At 42.1% G+C, this 17,345-nt stretch overlaps 1 protein-coding gene across 1 annotated transcript in view; it reads right to left on the bottom strand.

The window, feature by feature from the left end:
• The window catches only part of AR (androgen receptor), a 174,570-nt gene extending 163,758 nt beyond the window's left edge, over positions 1-10,812 (bottom strand). Inside the window, exon 1 of the mRNA XM_036840747.1 lies at positions 9,244-10,812. Within this exon, the coding sequence (XP_036696642.1) occupies positions 9,244-10,778 (1,535 nt within the window). The 5' untranslated portion in view covers positions 10,779-10,812. The remainder of the gene's footprint in view (positions 1-9,243) is intronic.
• Between the last annotated feature and the right edge of the window lie 6,533 nt (positions 10,813-17,345).

The raw sequence follows: 17,345 nt of genomic DNA, 5'->3' as shown, positions 1-17,345 counted from the left end.
CAGTAAACAAACAAATGTATAAAATATCAAAGAGTGGTGGATGTTCTGCAGAAGAGAATCTGTTAAAATATCAGTCAGATCATGTTACTCCTCTATTCAAAATCTTCCAATGACTCCCCATATCGGAGTAAAACCCAAAGTCCTAAGGAAGACCTGAGATGTCCCTTATTAACTCTGATCTCATCTCTTATCACTCTCCATTTACATAAACTGCCATACAGGCCTCTCTGCTATTGTCCATCATACAAAGTATGCTCCTGCCTCAAGTCCTTTCTACTTGCGGTTGTTGGTATCTGGAATATTCTAACTCCAGATATCCCTATGGCTCACTTCCTAGTTTCCTTCAGGTCTCTGCTCAAATATTACCTTCTCAGTAAGGGCTTCTCTGACCAACAGATATAAAATAGTCCTTCCCACTATCAATCCGTATTCCCCACACTCTGCTAAATTATTCTTCATGACATTTATCAGCATCAGATATATTCTACATGTCTCCTTTCACTAAAATGTAAACTCCATGAAGGGAGGAATTTTTGTCTGCCTTGTTCATTGCTGTGTCATAGGTGCTTAGCATAGAATTTGATATATAAAAAGCTCAGTAAGTATTTGTCGAATAAATGCAGTCTATAAAGTAGGATGGCAAGACTGTTGGCAATTTGAATGCCCACACAAGCCAATCCATCAGTCCAGTAAGTGGATAAAAGACCCAGAAGCCTTAAGAGCTTCATGAATTTCTATTGATACTAGTTAAGGTTATTTTGCCTCTCTGACTCTCCTATTTCCTATCTATGAGGTGAGCGACCTGTGTGATAAAAAAGGAACACTTGATTTGAGGAACAAAGAGTGGGGCTGAAATCCCAACTCTGTCACCTTGAAGCTGTTTGACTTTAGACACATCACTTAACTTCTCTGAACATAATATTTACAATGGGAATGACAGTATTATAATAGTATGGAGAGTATTAAAACACAGTAAACCTGGCTACTTGTATACGGTAGAAATGCGGATGAAATGCAATAATGGAATATGAAACAACTCTGTAAACTGTAAAGTGTTACTGGAATATGTCCAATGTCACTGTTCCCTGTGCTACATTCAGAAAAAGGTGTCAAGGAGTCAAATAGTGCTACTAAAAATGTTTTGCACTTTGGAAAAGAACATCCCAGATAAAATACTAAGTAGCACTGTAGCTTATTTATTGTCTGGTACTAGGTGGTTCTGGCTCAAGTTATCCTGTGATATGTTGAATCCACCAAAGGAGGCCAACTATTTCCAGGGAAACCCTGTCACAGGACACTTGCAGTCCCCCTAGCGGCCAGATAGTAAGACTACACTTCCACAAGCAAGGAACACACTCAATTTGCACAAAACAGAACCCATAATTAAGGGGTTGGCCATTTTAAAGCTACATCATCTAATTCAGCAAAGACCTTATAAAAAAAGTTTTCATGTTCCCCTTACTCCCAGAATTGTCTGACTTGTGCTCCTTGCTTCTCTCCCTTAACCAACACCCTGAAACCCCATTTATACAGAACCTTAAAGCAAGCCACCATGATCAATGGAAAACTTGAGAGCAGAATAATAATTCTTGATCTGACCACCACACTGGGCATCTTTATTGGCTCTCACGCCAAACTTAGACCCATTAATCACCCTCAATTTTAATTAATTCCTCATATATTGCAGACTTGTATAGTCAAAGACATGGAAACATGTTCCCAGCAAGTGCAACAATATAGACAAAAATGAGAAAGTAACTAGTAACTAACTTGACTGGGGTGGCACTGTTGAAAAAGGAGAAATAGATTCCAACCCCTACCTTGAGTTCACTCTTCATTGTCTTTCCAGAATTACTACCTTCTGGTATCTGAAATATTCATCAAGACCTATAATCTATTGCTTGAGTTAAATCATGTCCCAACCTCATCCATAACGATAAAAAGCAGCCACAGGTAATATTGTTGACCACTTCCACCTATGTTGATCCATTTCTTTTTTGGATATCTGCATTTAAAAAATACATACCAGGGCTTCCCTGGTGGCGCAGTGGTTGAGAATCTGCCTGCCAATGCAGGGGACACGGGTTCGAGCCCTAGTCTGGGAAGATCCCACATGCCGCGGAGCAACCGGGCCCGTGAGCCACAACTACTGAGCCTGCACGTCTGGAGCCTGTGCTCCGCAACAAGAGAGGCCGTGATACTGAGAGGCCCGTGCACCGCGATGAAGAGTAGCCCCTGCTTGCTGCAACTAGAGAAAGCCCTAGCACAGAAACGAAGACCCAACATAGCAACCAATCAATCAATTAAATAAATAAATCTTTAAAAAAAAAATACATACCATACAATCCAGCATCTCATCATACTGGCATCATGGTGTTGCCGTTCTGTTTTGTTTTTATTTTTGTTTTAATAGCTATAAGCTCCTTGAAGGCAGTGATCTCCAGATTCTCCCTGAATTGTGCTCCCTTTACCCTGATCTCTCTCTAGTACACAGATGGGCATATAGCAGGTGTTTAATGAAAAGTGGTTGATTGATGAATACTTTTTAAAAATCACTTTATTAGGGTCATCTCTAAAGACAACTACATCACAAGAGGACCTTTTGTTCAGTGGCCTGCCGTTCACTTACCATTTTCAGGACACGATAGCTATAGCTGATTAGATATGACCCTTAGCCTAGAGTGTTAATAAGACCAAAGTTCAATCCCTTTATAGGTAAATTTTATCTCTTTTTTATGGTTATAGAGTACATCCCTGAAAAGAAGCCCAAATTATATGAGAGTAAATGGACCACTTCTTCATCTACAAATACACACCAGAAGGAGTGGTGGCATTTACCTTATCTAAAGGACAACATATAAAAACATAAAATTATGACTCCAGCTGCTTACACAAACCTAAACATAAGCCAAATACAGCTAGCTAGTGATTTCTTTGGCTTAGTTTGCATCTGTTACCTCTTCATGTTAGTTTAGTACATAGAAATTATTATTCCTCATCCCCTTGCTAGTAGTTCCCAAATCCAAATACTAAAAAGAGGACTACTAACTGCATAAACCTTATTAATATGTTTCTTCTCTACTGTTCTCTGAAGACCTGAAAATTTTAGAGACACTCTTCTATTCATCCAGGAAGGGGCTGGCATTACCAATTCTAATTCACAGTTAAGAAAAATTGAGAACAGTGTCCTTATGCAGCCTTCATACAGGATGAAACAAAGTATGCTTTAACTTTCAACACAGCAGCAGAAACCTTTTGCCTCTTAAGTCCCAGAGGGGTTCAAAACTCAGGTACTTTCACCGAGGTTGCAGGATACAAAGTCAATATACAAAAATCAGTTATATTTCTATACACTGGCAATGAGCAATTTTAAAGGATATTAAGAAAATTCCATTCATAGTAGCATCAAAAATTAAAATATTGTGGAACTAATTTAACAAAAGAAGTGCAAAATTTATACTCTTAAAACTACAAAACGTTGAAAAAAGTGAAAATGACATAAATAAATGGAAAGACATTCCATGGCCATGGATCAGAACACTTAATGTGGAGATGACAACACTCCCCAAATTGATCTACAGATTCAATGCAGCCTCTATCAGAATCCCAAATGGCTTCTCTGTAGAAACTGACAAGCTGATCCTAAAATGCACACAGAAATTCAAAGGACCCACAATAGTCAAAAACAATCTTGAAAAAGAAGAACAAAATTGGAGGACTCACACTTCCTCATTTCAAAACTTATTAAAAACCTACAGTAATTAAGACACCGTGGTATTGGTATAGGATCAATGTATTGTAATATAGCCCACAGTCCAGAAAAAAACATTTACAGTCAACTGATTTTACACAAAGGGTGCTGAGACAGTTAAATAGGGAAAGAATCAACATATGGTGCTGTGGTGACTAGATATTTACATAAAAATTAATTCAAAATTGATCAAAAACGTAAATTTAACAGCTAAAACTATAAAACTCTTAGAAGGAAACCTAAGTGTAAATCTTTGTGACCTTGGATTAAGCAAAACCTTCTTAGATATGATACAAAGATCACAAGCTACATACAAAAAGTACATTGGACTTCAAAAATTTTAAAGCACGTTCTTCAATGAATACCATCAAGAAAGTGAAAAGACAACTCAGAGTATGTGATAAAATATTCACAAATTGTAATTTCTTATAGGATTTGTATCTAGAATATATTTTTTTAAAACTCTTACAACTCAATAAGACAAATAATCTAATTACAAATGAGCAAAGACCTTTTTTGCAAAGAAGATATACAAACAGTCAATAAGCACAAAAAAAGATGCTTAATATTATTAGTCATTAGAGAAATGCAAATCAAAACCACTTTGAGATACCACTTCACACCCACTGTGATGTCTATAATTAAAAAGACAATTAGAAGTATTGGCAGGATGTGGAGAAATCGGACCCTCATACATTGCTGGTGAGATTGTAAAATGGTGTAGCCACTTTTAAAAACAGTTTGGGAGTGCCTCAAAAGGTTAAACACAGAGTTACTATATGACCCAGAAACTCCACTTCTAGGTATGTACCCAAAAGAATTAAAAAACATGTTCATAAAAAAAAAATCTTCTTGTACATAAATGTTCATAGCAGTATTATTCATAATAACCAAAAGGTTGAAACAACTCTAATGTCCATCAACTGATGAATGGATAGATAAAGTGAGGTACATCCATAAAATGGAAAGTATTGAGATGTGCTTCAACATGGATGAACACTGAAAATATTATCGTCACATATAGATCAGATACTACTTGTGAAAGCACTGCAGAAGTTTGACCCAGACAGAGCTGTCTCAGAGGCGAGAGGGTCCAGTTATTCTCAGGTTTTGAGAAAACGTTGCCAAAATAGCCAGTAGACAGAGAGAGACAGAGAAAAAGAGACAGAGACAGCAGCCAGCAAAATACTTCATTAAATCACCAAGTCCTCAAGCCATCTAGTTCAGCTCCCTCAGCAACTGTTGAATCAGGCTCTAACCTTAAGGTAAAAAAAGCCCAGCTATTCATTTTGCAATCTCTTCAAGTCATCTAGTCTTAAAAGAAAGGTGCTGAGGTTGATCTGATCTGTTACTCTCCAGATTAAAAACAATTCTTTAGGAGCATGCCACAGGTGTAATGAGAAAAAATATCCTGAAAAGTAGAAAAAAAAAGTCTATATTTCAATGTCAAAAGCATGAAAGGAGTAAAAAGAAAGAAAATCGGGGACAGGCAGCACTTAAGGAAGCTGCGGACAAAGAGAAAATGGTGGAGGTAGGGGGTGGGGAGAGGTTTCCTTTTCCCTCTCCAACCAACCTCACAAAACTTGATTTTTATTCGCTTTCTATTTTTCAGAATCATGATTTCAGGTTTGGTTATAAAATAAGCCCCTTGCTTACCACAACCAGCCGGCATTCTGCTTTCTGCTTAGCACAGTTCTGAATGAAACTGGTAGTCTTGATATCACCGTAAATAACAATAATAATAAAATTGTCCATGTCCCTAACTCCAACTCACATAATCCCACCAAGAGCAGCCACAGTACAAGTAAGAGTCAGGAGACCAAAGAATTTTTTGGTTTAAATACATATATGTATACCAGGTGAGAAAATTACTACAGGGAGGTAAAACATTTAAAAAAGAAAATGAAATGTGCCAGCAAATTCAATATATTAATATCAAAGTTTACAGCCTAAAAGGAATGGAAGTCTGATGAGGCAAAATTAGCACTGGCAAGAAAGCACCCTCAAGTGACCCTGCAACAGGAAAGCTGCAAGCTTCTTCAAAAATGTCTCTCACTGATGTTAACCTTTGGCCAAGATGAGAGAGATACTCTGTGGACAACCAAGAGAAGAATTCTATCACTACATCGTGCACATATTTTCAAATGGGGTACCACCCAGTGTGGCTATCTGGTCCTCAGGTTCTGATTACTGGTATCCAGACAGAACTCACCAGTTATTTGCTGACCGTGAAGAAAGGATGTTTCTTTCCAACATATTGACCCTGAAGGCCTATGGACAGAGAGCGTCATTCCCAAAGCAAAACTCAGATTTACAAAAAAGACAAACTGCTCCTTGCAAGATAGTCATAAAAAGTCACTTGATAACTGTGGAGAGGAGAGGAGATGGAAAGGGGAATTAATAAAGTGACTTCTTTTGAAATAACTAATGGAGAAAGGCAGGATTTGCCGATTTCAAAGCACTACTAAAATACTACCTATTATGAAGACCAGAACAAATTATCAAGAGAAAAATTAAAATGTTCTTTTTGCATCTGGATAATTTATTTAAACCCCAACTCTAGTTCCTGAACAGGCTCCCCTTGGTCTCATCTCCCAAGAATAAATATTTGTCATATTATTATGCTGTTTGCTGGGATATAAAGGGCCCTACTTCTGTCAAGTGAGACAGTGGTCAATTAACAAAGTTGTAGTCTTATTTGATCGCAGTGGAAGACAGCTCCATAAAATATTATCAGGGTTTCACACAAGCCCTATCACTTTTTATTATTCCTTCCGTTCATACCACATGCTAAAATAAGTAAAAAAAAAAAATTAAAGGACCACCTTAGGCCTCTCTCCTCTCAGCAGAAATATTGTAGATGTATAAGAACACAGAGCTATTCCAGAAGTTATTAAGTTAAAAAAAAAACCCTACAATTAAATAACGTGTATGAACACACACACACAATTGGAAAAGGGAGTAATCCAACAGATTATTGAAAGTCTCTAGAATGTTGAGATTTTTAACTCAAAGTTGGCATATAATGCATGCAATACAGAGAGGGTGGAAGCTCTAGCTTTGGCTTAAAATAATTCCTTGCCTTTCACCAAACTGTGCCCCTACAAAGTTAGGGAAAGAAAGAGAAAGTAAGAAAATACCAACTTTTAGATTGGGATTGGTTGAATTCTGATGAAATTGATAAATTTTAAAAAACCTGATTCAAGGATTTTCTTTGTCCTAGAAATGAAAACTCCTTGTCAACACACAAGACAGGAATGCCAGTTTTCCCTTTCACTAGATTCCTATAACCAGTGCAGCAATCACAAACCAGGAAAGATTAAATAATCTTGTACTTTCTTCGGGTACTGCTAATGTCTCACTAGTTGAGGTCATTAATTTATGCAGGTTTTAGAAATAGAGAAGTTTTTCCATGAAGACCTGGGATAAAATCCCCTAGCTTACTGCACACCTGATGGGAAGAACTATTTAAAAGCTCTCTGTAGCCACTTTCTGAAAATTTCAGGTTATGTCTTCGAACACACACACACATCTCTTAACAAATATGTGGAATCATTCATCTCCTCCCTGTTAATTGAGTTACTTGGGTGTTGGGGGAGGCATACAGAAGAGGGACAGGACGGTTCCAGTGACTGGGCAGGTCACTGAAGCACCTTATACATTCCCCCCAACCCCGCCAAAAAAAAAAAATAGTTCACAGTAGAAGAGAGCTCCGCTGACTAGCAACCGCCATAGGAAAAAAAATATACTCTAGCAAGTAAATCTGTTCTTATAAAATGAAGACCTTTTGTCCCACAGTATAACCACATTGCAAAAATTTAAAAAAAACAAAAAAACTTCAAATTAACTAGAAAAGACTGACAATATAAATGAAGCCTTTGAAAATCCTGTAAGCCAAATCTTAAGAACCTAAAAAATATAAAGCCTGGTTAGAAGCTGTTTCTTCAGTAGCCCAGAAAATATTTTATGAAATCCTATCCTCCTCTTTCTTTTCTAACACTGTGCTATCAACCTTCCAAGAACAGAAGCATCAGTGAAAGGAAGAAAATTGTTGGATTTAAGTCTCCAAACAAAGATGCTAAGTCTAACAAGTTTTGAAAAGTCACAGGTAAAGAAAATAGCTACAGAAACACGGAACAAGGCATCAGCATCCATGAGGACATCAGCACCCAGCAGATCTGAGGAGTTAGTTCCCCAGTCAATATTCCCTCCCTCATGGAGATAAACTAATATCTTAGTTTGCTGGGAAAAAAATCTTTAAGGTGGTCTCCAAAGTGCTCAATTGTGGTAAGTAAGAATTTTTAACACGCAAGATGAAATTGACCGCCACTTTTCTCATGTCCTAATGAAAACTCTTGGGCAAGATTAAGGCTCATAGGTCCCTAACAGTTATTACTTAATTTGTTAGAGGTAACATATAATGTTTTAAAATGCAAGTATGTCCTTAAAATGAAGGAATATATTGAAAAGCCCTATTCCTTTTGTAAACCCTAATCTCACAAAAGCAGATTTCTATGCACACTGGAATAGCAGGAAATCCTTTAAACTTTTTTCCCAACACTTTTGTAAGTCAGACTCAAGTCTGGTTAAATTGTTCATTAAAAGAACATTCTCCTCTTTATAGAGCTAATGCAAACTCAAAGTAGGAACTGTGGATCTGTTGTAATCCATAGAGCAAATAAACACTTTACAAGAGAAAACCAACACTACCATGTAGTTCCAACATCGTCAACCTGTGAGGGCAAATCCTGCCCATTGTTTACGAGGAAAGGGGTCATTTGGCTTTCCCCTACCTTTGCCTGCTCTAATCTTGCCTGGTTGGAGTCTCTCTCCTGACCTCCAACCGTGGGGCAAGTCCTCTTTGTTGCCAGCAAAGGGACTTCACCCCTTCTTCACACAGCGGCCCTCAGAACCCAGAGATCACCTTCTCCCCGTAATCCCATACTCCATTTCATCTCTTTGGAGGAGGCGGGTTGAGAAAAGCTTGGGTCAGTTATTTTGCCTCTAACCTGCCAAGACCAGCCACAGGCCGGGGGGCAATCCCTAACAGACCTTAAGAGGAGAAAGTGCCCATATTTCTTGTCCAGGTTCTCTGATTTGGGGGCAGGGAGAAGGAGAAGTAGTGGAGGGCTTAAGGGCTTTATTTCGGAAGATGGCCCTTGCAATTGGATTTAAATTTGGAACCCGCGGGACATGGAGTACCAAGTGGCAGGGAAGATTTTTGGAGGCTGGTGGGGGGCGGGGGTTGTCAAGGAATCTGGAAGGGCTTGCACCAGCACCCAGGGCTCACAGCGGTGGGGACTGGAGCACACAGTGGGGGTTCAGAGCGCAAAGGTCGAATCTTTGGTAGGCCAGGAGTCCAGGGAAAGGCTCCAGATTTAGGGCGGCCCTTTCTGTGGAAGCTTGTTCAGCTCGCCCAAGAACACAGCATTCGCGCGGGGAGGAGAGGACTGCCTCTAGGCTTAAAGACATTTTTAGGAGGAGAAACTTACCGCATGTCCCCATAAGGTCCAGAATAGCTCTCCATCCAGGGGCCCATTTCGCTTTTGACACAACTGGGACTTGGATAGGGCACTCTGCTCACCACGCCGCCGGGATACCACACATCGGGTGGGGAAAAGTCACCTTCTTGGCCCGCCAGCCCCTGAGGTGGCCGAGTGTAGCCGTATGGGGCTACAGCCCCTGCCTCGCCTGAGCTGCCGCCCCCGCCTCCGCCACAGGGCCCATAGAGCTGGCCTTCTTCGGCTGTGAAGAGAGTGTGCCAGGAAGAGGAGGCGGCAGCTGAGGGTGAGCCTGAGCCCGGTCCTGCTGCACCCCCGCCTTGCAGGCTCGCCAGATCCCCATAGCGGCATTGTGCCGCCGCGGCCGCCCAGGCGCTGCCATAGTCCAGGGGGTTCTCCAGCTTGATGCGGGCATGAGGATGGGGAGGCGGCGGAGGGGGCGGCGGCCCGGCCAGGGCTAGCGGAAAGTTGTAGTAGTCGCGACTCTGATAAGCTGCTACCTCGTCCAGTGCTCCAGACTTGTACAGAGACAGGGCGGATGGCAGCTCAAGTGTTCCGGAGCCCCCTGCTTCGCCGCTGCCAGAGCAGCCCAGGCTCTCACTGTCCAGCCCTTTGGTGTAACCTGCCTTGAAAGGGGAATACTCAGCAGTCTCTTCGGTGCCCTTGCTCGGGCCATCATCCAGCAGAGAACCTTTGCATTCAGCCAACGGGGCACAAGGAGTGGGACGCACAGCCGGTGGACCTCCCAGGAGCGGGGCGTACATGCAATCCCCCCGAAGCTGTTCCCCAGGACTCAGATGCTCCAGTGCCTCCACACCCAAGCCCATGGAAACCGACACTGCCTTACACAACTCTTTGGCGCTGTCCGAGATGGTCGAACTGCCCCCTAGGTAACTGTCCTTGGAGGAGATGGTAGCCCCAGTGGCCTCCCTCGCTCTCCCGCTGCTGCTGCTGCCTTCAGATACCGCCTCCTGCTGCTGCTGTTGCTGCTGCTGCTGAAGAAGTTGCATGGTGCCGGCCTCGCTCAGGATGTCTTTAAGATCGGTGGAGCAGCTGCTTAAGCCGGGGAAAGTGGGGCCCAGCAGGGACAACGTGGATGGGGCAGCTGAGTCATCCTCGTCCGGAGGTGCTGGCGGTGGCTGCTGCAGCCCCTTGCCGGCTGCCGAGGTAGCTCCCGGCTCTGGGACGCAGCCGCTCTCCGGGGGGCCCTCGGGAGCTGACTGCTGTTGTAAAGACTGCTGTTCCTCCTCCAGGGCCAGGTAGCCTGTGGGGCCTCTGCTCTGGACTTGAGGAGAGCCATCCTCACTCTGCTGCTGCTGCTGTTGCTGCTGCTGCTGCTGGGGACTGGTCTCCTGCTGCTGCTGCAAACGGGCGCCGGGAGGTGCTGCGCTCGCGGCCTCAGGGTGCCGGGGACCCGGGTTCTGGATCACTTCGCGTACACTCTGGAACAGGTTCTGGAAAGCTCCTCGGTAGGTCTTGGACGGCGGCCGGGGGTAGACCCTCCCCAGACCTAACTGCACCTCCATCCTTAAGCTTGGGTGAATCTTCCACCCAATTCCTTTATCTTGCTCCCCTTCTCTTGCTGAGAAGAGTTCAACAGGCTGCTATGCGTAGTTGCTGCAGCTAGTTGCCCACCTGCGGGAAAAGGAAACTTGCGGGAGTAACAACTCCAAAGAATTCTGACAGCCTCAAAGTCTCGTGCAGAGGAAACACGCGCTGGACAGAATCTTCCCTGGTAGGCTCACAATCTGCTCTTGAATACTTGGAGGGTAGATTCAAAAGATGCTCAAATCTTGAAGGGGGGTGGGGAGGAAAACCCTCTGCCTTCTGAATTTGGTGTCCACTGAAGCAGGTGCAAATAGGAACCAGGTTATTTTCTTTTTGTTTTGTTTTGGGTTTTGCTATTGGGTTTTGTTTGTTTGGGTTTGGTTGGTGTTTTGTTTGTTGTTGTTGTTTTCTTTTTTTCTTTCTTTTTTCTTTTTTTTTGGGGGGGGGGGCTACTGAAGTCCTGACTGTCTTTTCATCCTTTGATCTCTGGCCCCACAAACTGGTGGGAGGGGGAAGCGGCGTGCAGGGGGAGGTGGAGAGGGAGTAAGAGGAATCTGGGGGTCTGCCCTGCTTACCGCCTAACCAGCCAGATTCTGGCTGCAGTGCTGAAGCGGCTCCCCGGTCTCCTGGCACCCCAGAACCGTCTTTGCAACGTGCAGCTAGCTCTCCCGCTCGCAGCCAAAGGGAGTTACCTCTCTGCAAACTCGGGCTGGCTGCACTGGGCTGACTGCAGAGGGGTTGAGGGGGTTGAGAGGAGCAGGCGGAGGCAGCAGCAGGACAGGAGACCCTGGAGGGGGGGCGGGGTGGAGGGGAGGAGGACAAAGGCAGCCGTCAGTCCTACCCGGCACTTTCCTCGCTTCCTCCGAGTCTCCAGCAGCTTTTAAAAACTTCACTGAAGAGGAAAAGGCAGCTCCGGGGCGGCGGCTTCGAAGCCGCCGCGCCGCAAGAGGCGTTGGCTGTCGCCAGAGCCGGCTGGGGTTGACGCGGTGCGTCCCTTCGGCTCCTGTCCCACACTGAAGCAGCTAGTTCGATCGCTTTCCCTCCGTCGCCTCCTCTGCCTCCAGGCTTGCTCCGGACCCTCTGGCTCTCGCTGCACGCTGGCTCCCCGGGATCTCGGAGGGGGCGCTGGGAGGTGGAGAGCAAATGCAACAGTTTGCGAGTCGGGTCCCGCCCCCGCCGGGCCGGCCTCCTTGCCTTCCCACCTCCTTTCTCCCTCCCCTCTCCTTTGCTTTTCTCCCCTCCCCTCACCGTCCACTAAAGCCGGGTGGCTTTGGAGAAACAAGTGCTGGCGCAGCGTGGGTGAGGGCAGGAGAGGCTTGTTCTAGCCCAGGAGCACCCCAGCTCCCCGACTACCTCCTGCTTTCCTGGACCAGGTTTTAAGCGTCGGGGCTGAAGCTTTAACCCGGAGCTTTATTTTGACGACAGGGCTACCGAACTCTCAGAGGCCTGTACTTGCCAGATTTGGTTCTGAAGTCCAATTTCAAAACAGACTCTGTGCACTTGTGGGAGGGGGGAGGGAGTGGGAAAGGGCAATAGAAGTATAGAGGAAATAGATCTCCTTCAGCGAGGGACTATGTTCAGGGAAGGCAGACCGAAAAGCGCAGACGGGAGGGTCTCCTACAAACTGAGGAACAAGCTATGGCCAAGCCAGCCTATACTTGTTGAAACCTTTCAGATTTCTCCATAGGGTTAGATTGGGTCTCGTGGCACTTTATCAGTTGCTCTAGGAACCCTCTGCCTGGGAACCAAAGGTAATCTCTATCCTCTTCTCTTCCCTTTTTCCTGTCTGGAATGGCCTCTTACCACACACTTCTCACCTATCCCGATGTACAAAGGAAAATCACCCAGAAAACCAGGCAAACATGTAAACTCCAGAAACACTTGTCATGTACATAGAGACCTTGATTTTGTCCAGGGTTTTGCAGACATTTGCTTATATACAGGCACTTGCTTTTCCAAGTTGCTTTTGCATAGTTTAAGCTTGCAAACTGCAGTATTCAAGGAATGGAACCTATATAGGACTGCTTTTCTTCCTCTTAGTAGACAACCAGGAGTGGAAGGTCATGTGGGCTATTGCAACTGTTCTTTTGTGGAGGAGGTCTCATCTTCCCTGTGTAAAGATGGAGAGGCAGTTGTGAATGGAAGAGTAGAGAAAATGAAAGGGTAGATCTATAGGGAAGGAGGTGTCCCTTGGTATCAGCAGGGTCCCTGGGCCTCCCTAGCTTTTAAATTCCTTAGACTTCTGGATCTGGGCAGGGACTGTCTGTCCCAGAGGACAAGTGGAGTTTTTCCACGTGGGCCTGTTCTGCTTTTTACAGGTTTCTACAGAATCTTATCTTGTTCACAGCCAAGCATAATGGGAATTTACTTACCATGACCAAAGGAAGTAACAATACTAAAGGCAGGGAAGAGTGGGCATGATATGTCTATTTTCCAGATGAAGACATTGAAGCAAGGACATAATTTGTACTATGTTCCACTTTAGTAGAACCTAAACTAGTCTTCCATCTCATTGCTATCTTAGCTAGACTCATCAATGTCAAGAGAACTTAGAAAAGGGCTATAAATGAAACTTCCAGAAGCCTGAGGAGCTTTTCACCTGAGGAGGTGAAAACTTATCTTCTGGGATTTTAATGACTTCACCCCTGCCTGAACATATCTCAGATATACACCCTTTGTTGGTAAAGAATCTCACAAAATACTCCTTATGGTAAAGAAGCAGTCATTCATAGAGATGTCAAATTGTAACAGGGCTAATTCTCAATTCCTTATTGTCATGGAAAACAAGAATATGTAATTGAAATGCACAGATACTTTGAAAACGTTATTTAAATAGTCATCAAAACCTTTAGTTCCACCAAAGCTTTTAACAAGTGTTCCTCAAAGGGAATTAAGTAAGTTGGGCTGGCAGGAAAGTGAAATGGAAATAACATAGGTCTCAAAGCCAGAAGTTTGTCTACAGATTAACAATGAATCTCTTCCTCTACATAAGCTTCAGTTTCTTGCTCTGTGAAATGGGGAGGGGAGGAAATAGAAGCTGGACCTGACAGTCTTTCAAACACTGACAATTTAGAGTGCTGTGACTGACGTGAGTTTTCTTCTTATCTACACTCAGTAGAGGGTGGGTATGGAGGTGGATATGGAGGGTGGGTATCTACATTCCATAGAGGGTGGGTATGGAGGGATATCACTATTTTTCACTAGTGATAGTGAAAAATCCAATGGACAGAGGTGAGGAGGGTAGTTATAAGCAAAGAAGCCTGAAAAAAAATAAGGTGAGAAATAATTCCTCAGAATTGCCCTTTGAATAAATGGCATCCCAACAGACATTCAAACCCAGGTCTGAAGAATTCCAAAATTCATGTTGCTTTCACAGCACCAAAATTGTCTTCAAAATTTTCTTATAAAATTCTGGCCAATAATATGTACCCTTAATAGGCTGATGTGGTAATTAAAGGAGATCATGTGTATGGAACAACTTTATAAACAGGAAAGCATTGTACAAATCTGAAGGATCATCTTGTTATGTTTTATTTTTAAAGGTGGTGCTATCTACATTTATGTTATTGTCAGGGAAGACTAACTACTGTGAACATAACAGGAGCTTATACTTTATTTTGAATTTTGAGTTCTGATCCCCAATCTCAAATCTTATTTTTCTCCCATTGCTTTAAAGAAGATCAAGAGACACTGTTGGAGACTATTACATAAATTACGTGCTTGTACCATCTTTCTTTCTCTTTTTCTTTTTCTTCTTTGCAATTTTTAGCAACCACATAAGTAATCAGTAGTGTCTTCTCAGGACATTCGAGTTGAGGGTATGTTTTCGCCATGGGCTTCCTCTGCAATTTCAAGGGGGCTTTGTTAATAAAATTTTCCCTAGTTCCTTGCTCTGGGAAGCCAGGATGAGCTGACCTTTGGAAAATGATGGACATTCTCCAAGTCCTGTGGGCTTTATTTCCTAAATATCTCACAAATCTGCCTACTTCTCTTCATCTCTGCTACTGTCAACCTAGTTCAAAGCACTGTCCTTTCTCACCTGGACCACTGTAAATGGGCTTCCTCCTTCCACTCTTACTTTCCTGGAGTCAGTTCTGCATTGAGCAATTAAAGGGACTTTTTAAAATTAAAAAAAAAATTTAGAACAGTTTAATGTCACAACAAAACTGAGGGTAAGGCACAGATATTTCCCATATAACCCCTGTCTCCACACTTGCATAGCCTCCCCCATTATCAACATTCCCACCAGAGAGGTACATTTGTAACAACTGATGAGCCTGCAGTGATACATCATAATCACCCAAAGCCCATAGTTTACATTAGGGTTCACTCTTGGTGTTGTATGTCTATGGGTTTGAACAAATGTATAATGACATGTATCTATCATTATGATATCATACAGAGATTTTTCTCTGCTCTAAAAGTCCTCTGTGCTCCAACTATTCATCTCCCCCATCCCCAGGCAACCACTGATGTTTTTACCGACTCCATAGTTTTACCTTTTCCAAAATGTCATATAGTTGGAATTATACAATATGTATTGTATTAATCATACAATATGTAGCCTTTCAGATTGGCTTCTTTCACTTAGTAATACACATTTAAGTTTTCTTCATGTCTTTTCATGACTTGATAGCTCATTTCTTTTTAGTACTGAATAATGTTCCATTTTCTGGATGTACCACAGTTTATTTATCCATTCATCTACTGAAGGACATCTTAGTTGCTTCCAAGTTTTGGCAATTATGAATAAAGCTGCTATAAACGTCATGTGCAGGTTTTTGTGTGGATATAAGTTTTCAACTTGTTTAGGTAAATACCAGGGAGCATGATTGCTGACTAGTATAATAAGAGTGTGTTTGGTTTTGTAAGAAACCATCAAACTGTCTTCCAAGGTGGCTGTACCATTTTGCATTCCCACCAACAAAGAATGAGAATTCCTGTTGCTCCACATCTTCACTAGCATTTGGTGTTGTCAGTGTTCCAATGTTGGCCATTCTGGTAGTGGTATCTCATTTCTGTTTAAATTTGCATTTCCTTCATGGCATATGATGTGGAACATCTTTTCATATATTTATTTGCCATCTGAATATCTTCTTTGGTGAGGTGTCTGTCAAGATCTTTGGCCCATTTTCAATCCAGTTGTTTGTTTTCTTATTGTTGAGTTTTGAGAGTTATTTGTGTATTTTGGATAACAGTCCTTTATTGATGCATCTTTTACAAATATTTTCTCCCAGTCTGTGGCTTGTCTTCTCATTCTCTTGACATTGTCTTTCAAGAGCAAAACTTTTAATTTTAATGAAGTCCAGTTTATCAATTCTTTCTTTCATGGATTGTGCCTTTGGTGTTGTATCTAAAAAGGCATCACCACACCCACAGTCATCTAAACTTTCTCCTATCTTCTAAGGGTTTTATAATTTTGCATTTTACATTTAGGTGTGATCCATTTTGAGTTAATTTTTATGAAGAGTGTAAGGTCTGTGTCTAGATTCATTTTTTTACATGCGGATTGCCAGTTTTTCCAGCATCATTTATTGACAAGACTACCTTTGCTCCATTTTATTGCCTTTGCTCCCTTGTCAATGATCAGTTGACTACATTTATGTGGGTCTATTCCTGGGCTTTCTATTACAGAGGGATTTTCTAAAACAACCATATTAAGGTATTATTGACATACAATAATGTGCACATATTTAAAGTTGTATAAATTGATAACTTTGCCATATGCATACACTCATGAAACCATCACCCAGTCAAGATAGTGAAAATATTCATCACCCCCAAAAATTCTTTTGTGTACCTTTTTACTTCCTCTCTCCACCCTTCCCCACACTCCCCTTCTGGCAATCAAAAGTTTGCATTTTTGTCACTATAGATTCGTTTTCATTTTCCAAAATGTTATATCAATAAAATTATCATCTTTTTTTGTCTGGCATCTTTCACTCAGCATAATACCCTTGATATCCATCCAAGCTCTTATGTGTATCAATAATTTGTTCTTCTGTATTGCTAAGTATTATCACATTGTATGGATGTACCAAAATTTGTTTATCCATTAGCTTGTTGATGGAATTTGTTTTCTTCACAATTTTTGGCTATAACGAATAAAGCTTTTATGAACATACATACATACATCTTTGTATGGACATATGCTTTCATTCCTCTTGATTGTATATTTAGTAGTGGAATGGGTGGGTCACAGAGTAGGTATATATTTGCCTTAATAAAAAAACTGCCAAGCTGTTTTCCAAAGTAGTTGTGCCATTTTATATTCCCACCAGCATTTCCTCCACATCCCCACCAACACTTGGTATGGTCAGTCTTTTTAAATTTAGCATTCTAATTTGATGTGTAAGCATTTCTCATTTAATTTGCATTTCTCCAATGAATAAGTATGTAGAGCATTTTTCATGTGTTGATTTGCCATTTGTATATTTTCTTTGGTAAAGACTCTGCTGAAAATTTTTGCCTATTTTTTTAAAAAATTGGGCTGCTTGTATTTTATGGAGTTCTTAGAGTTATTTATATATTCTAGATACAAGCTC

The sequence above is a fragment of the Balaenoptera musculus genome, chromosome X, assembly GCF_009873245.2.
Source record: "Balaenoptera musculus isolate JJ_BM4_2016_0621 chromosome X, mBalMus1.pri.v3, whole genome shotgun sequence".
NCBI lineage: Eukaryota > Metazoa > Chordata > Mammalia > Artiodactyla > Balaenopteridae > Balaenoptera > Balaenoptera musculus.
This window is presented reverse-complemented; position numbering and strand designations above follow the sequence as displayed.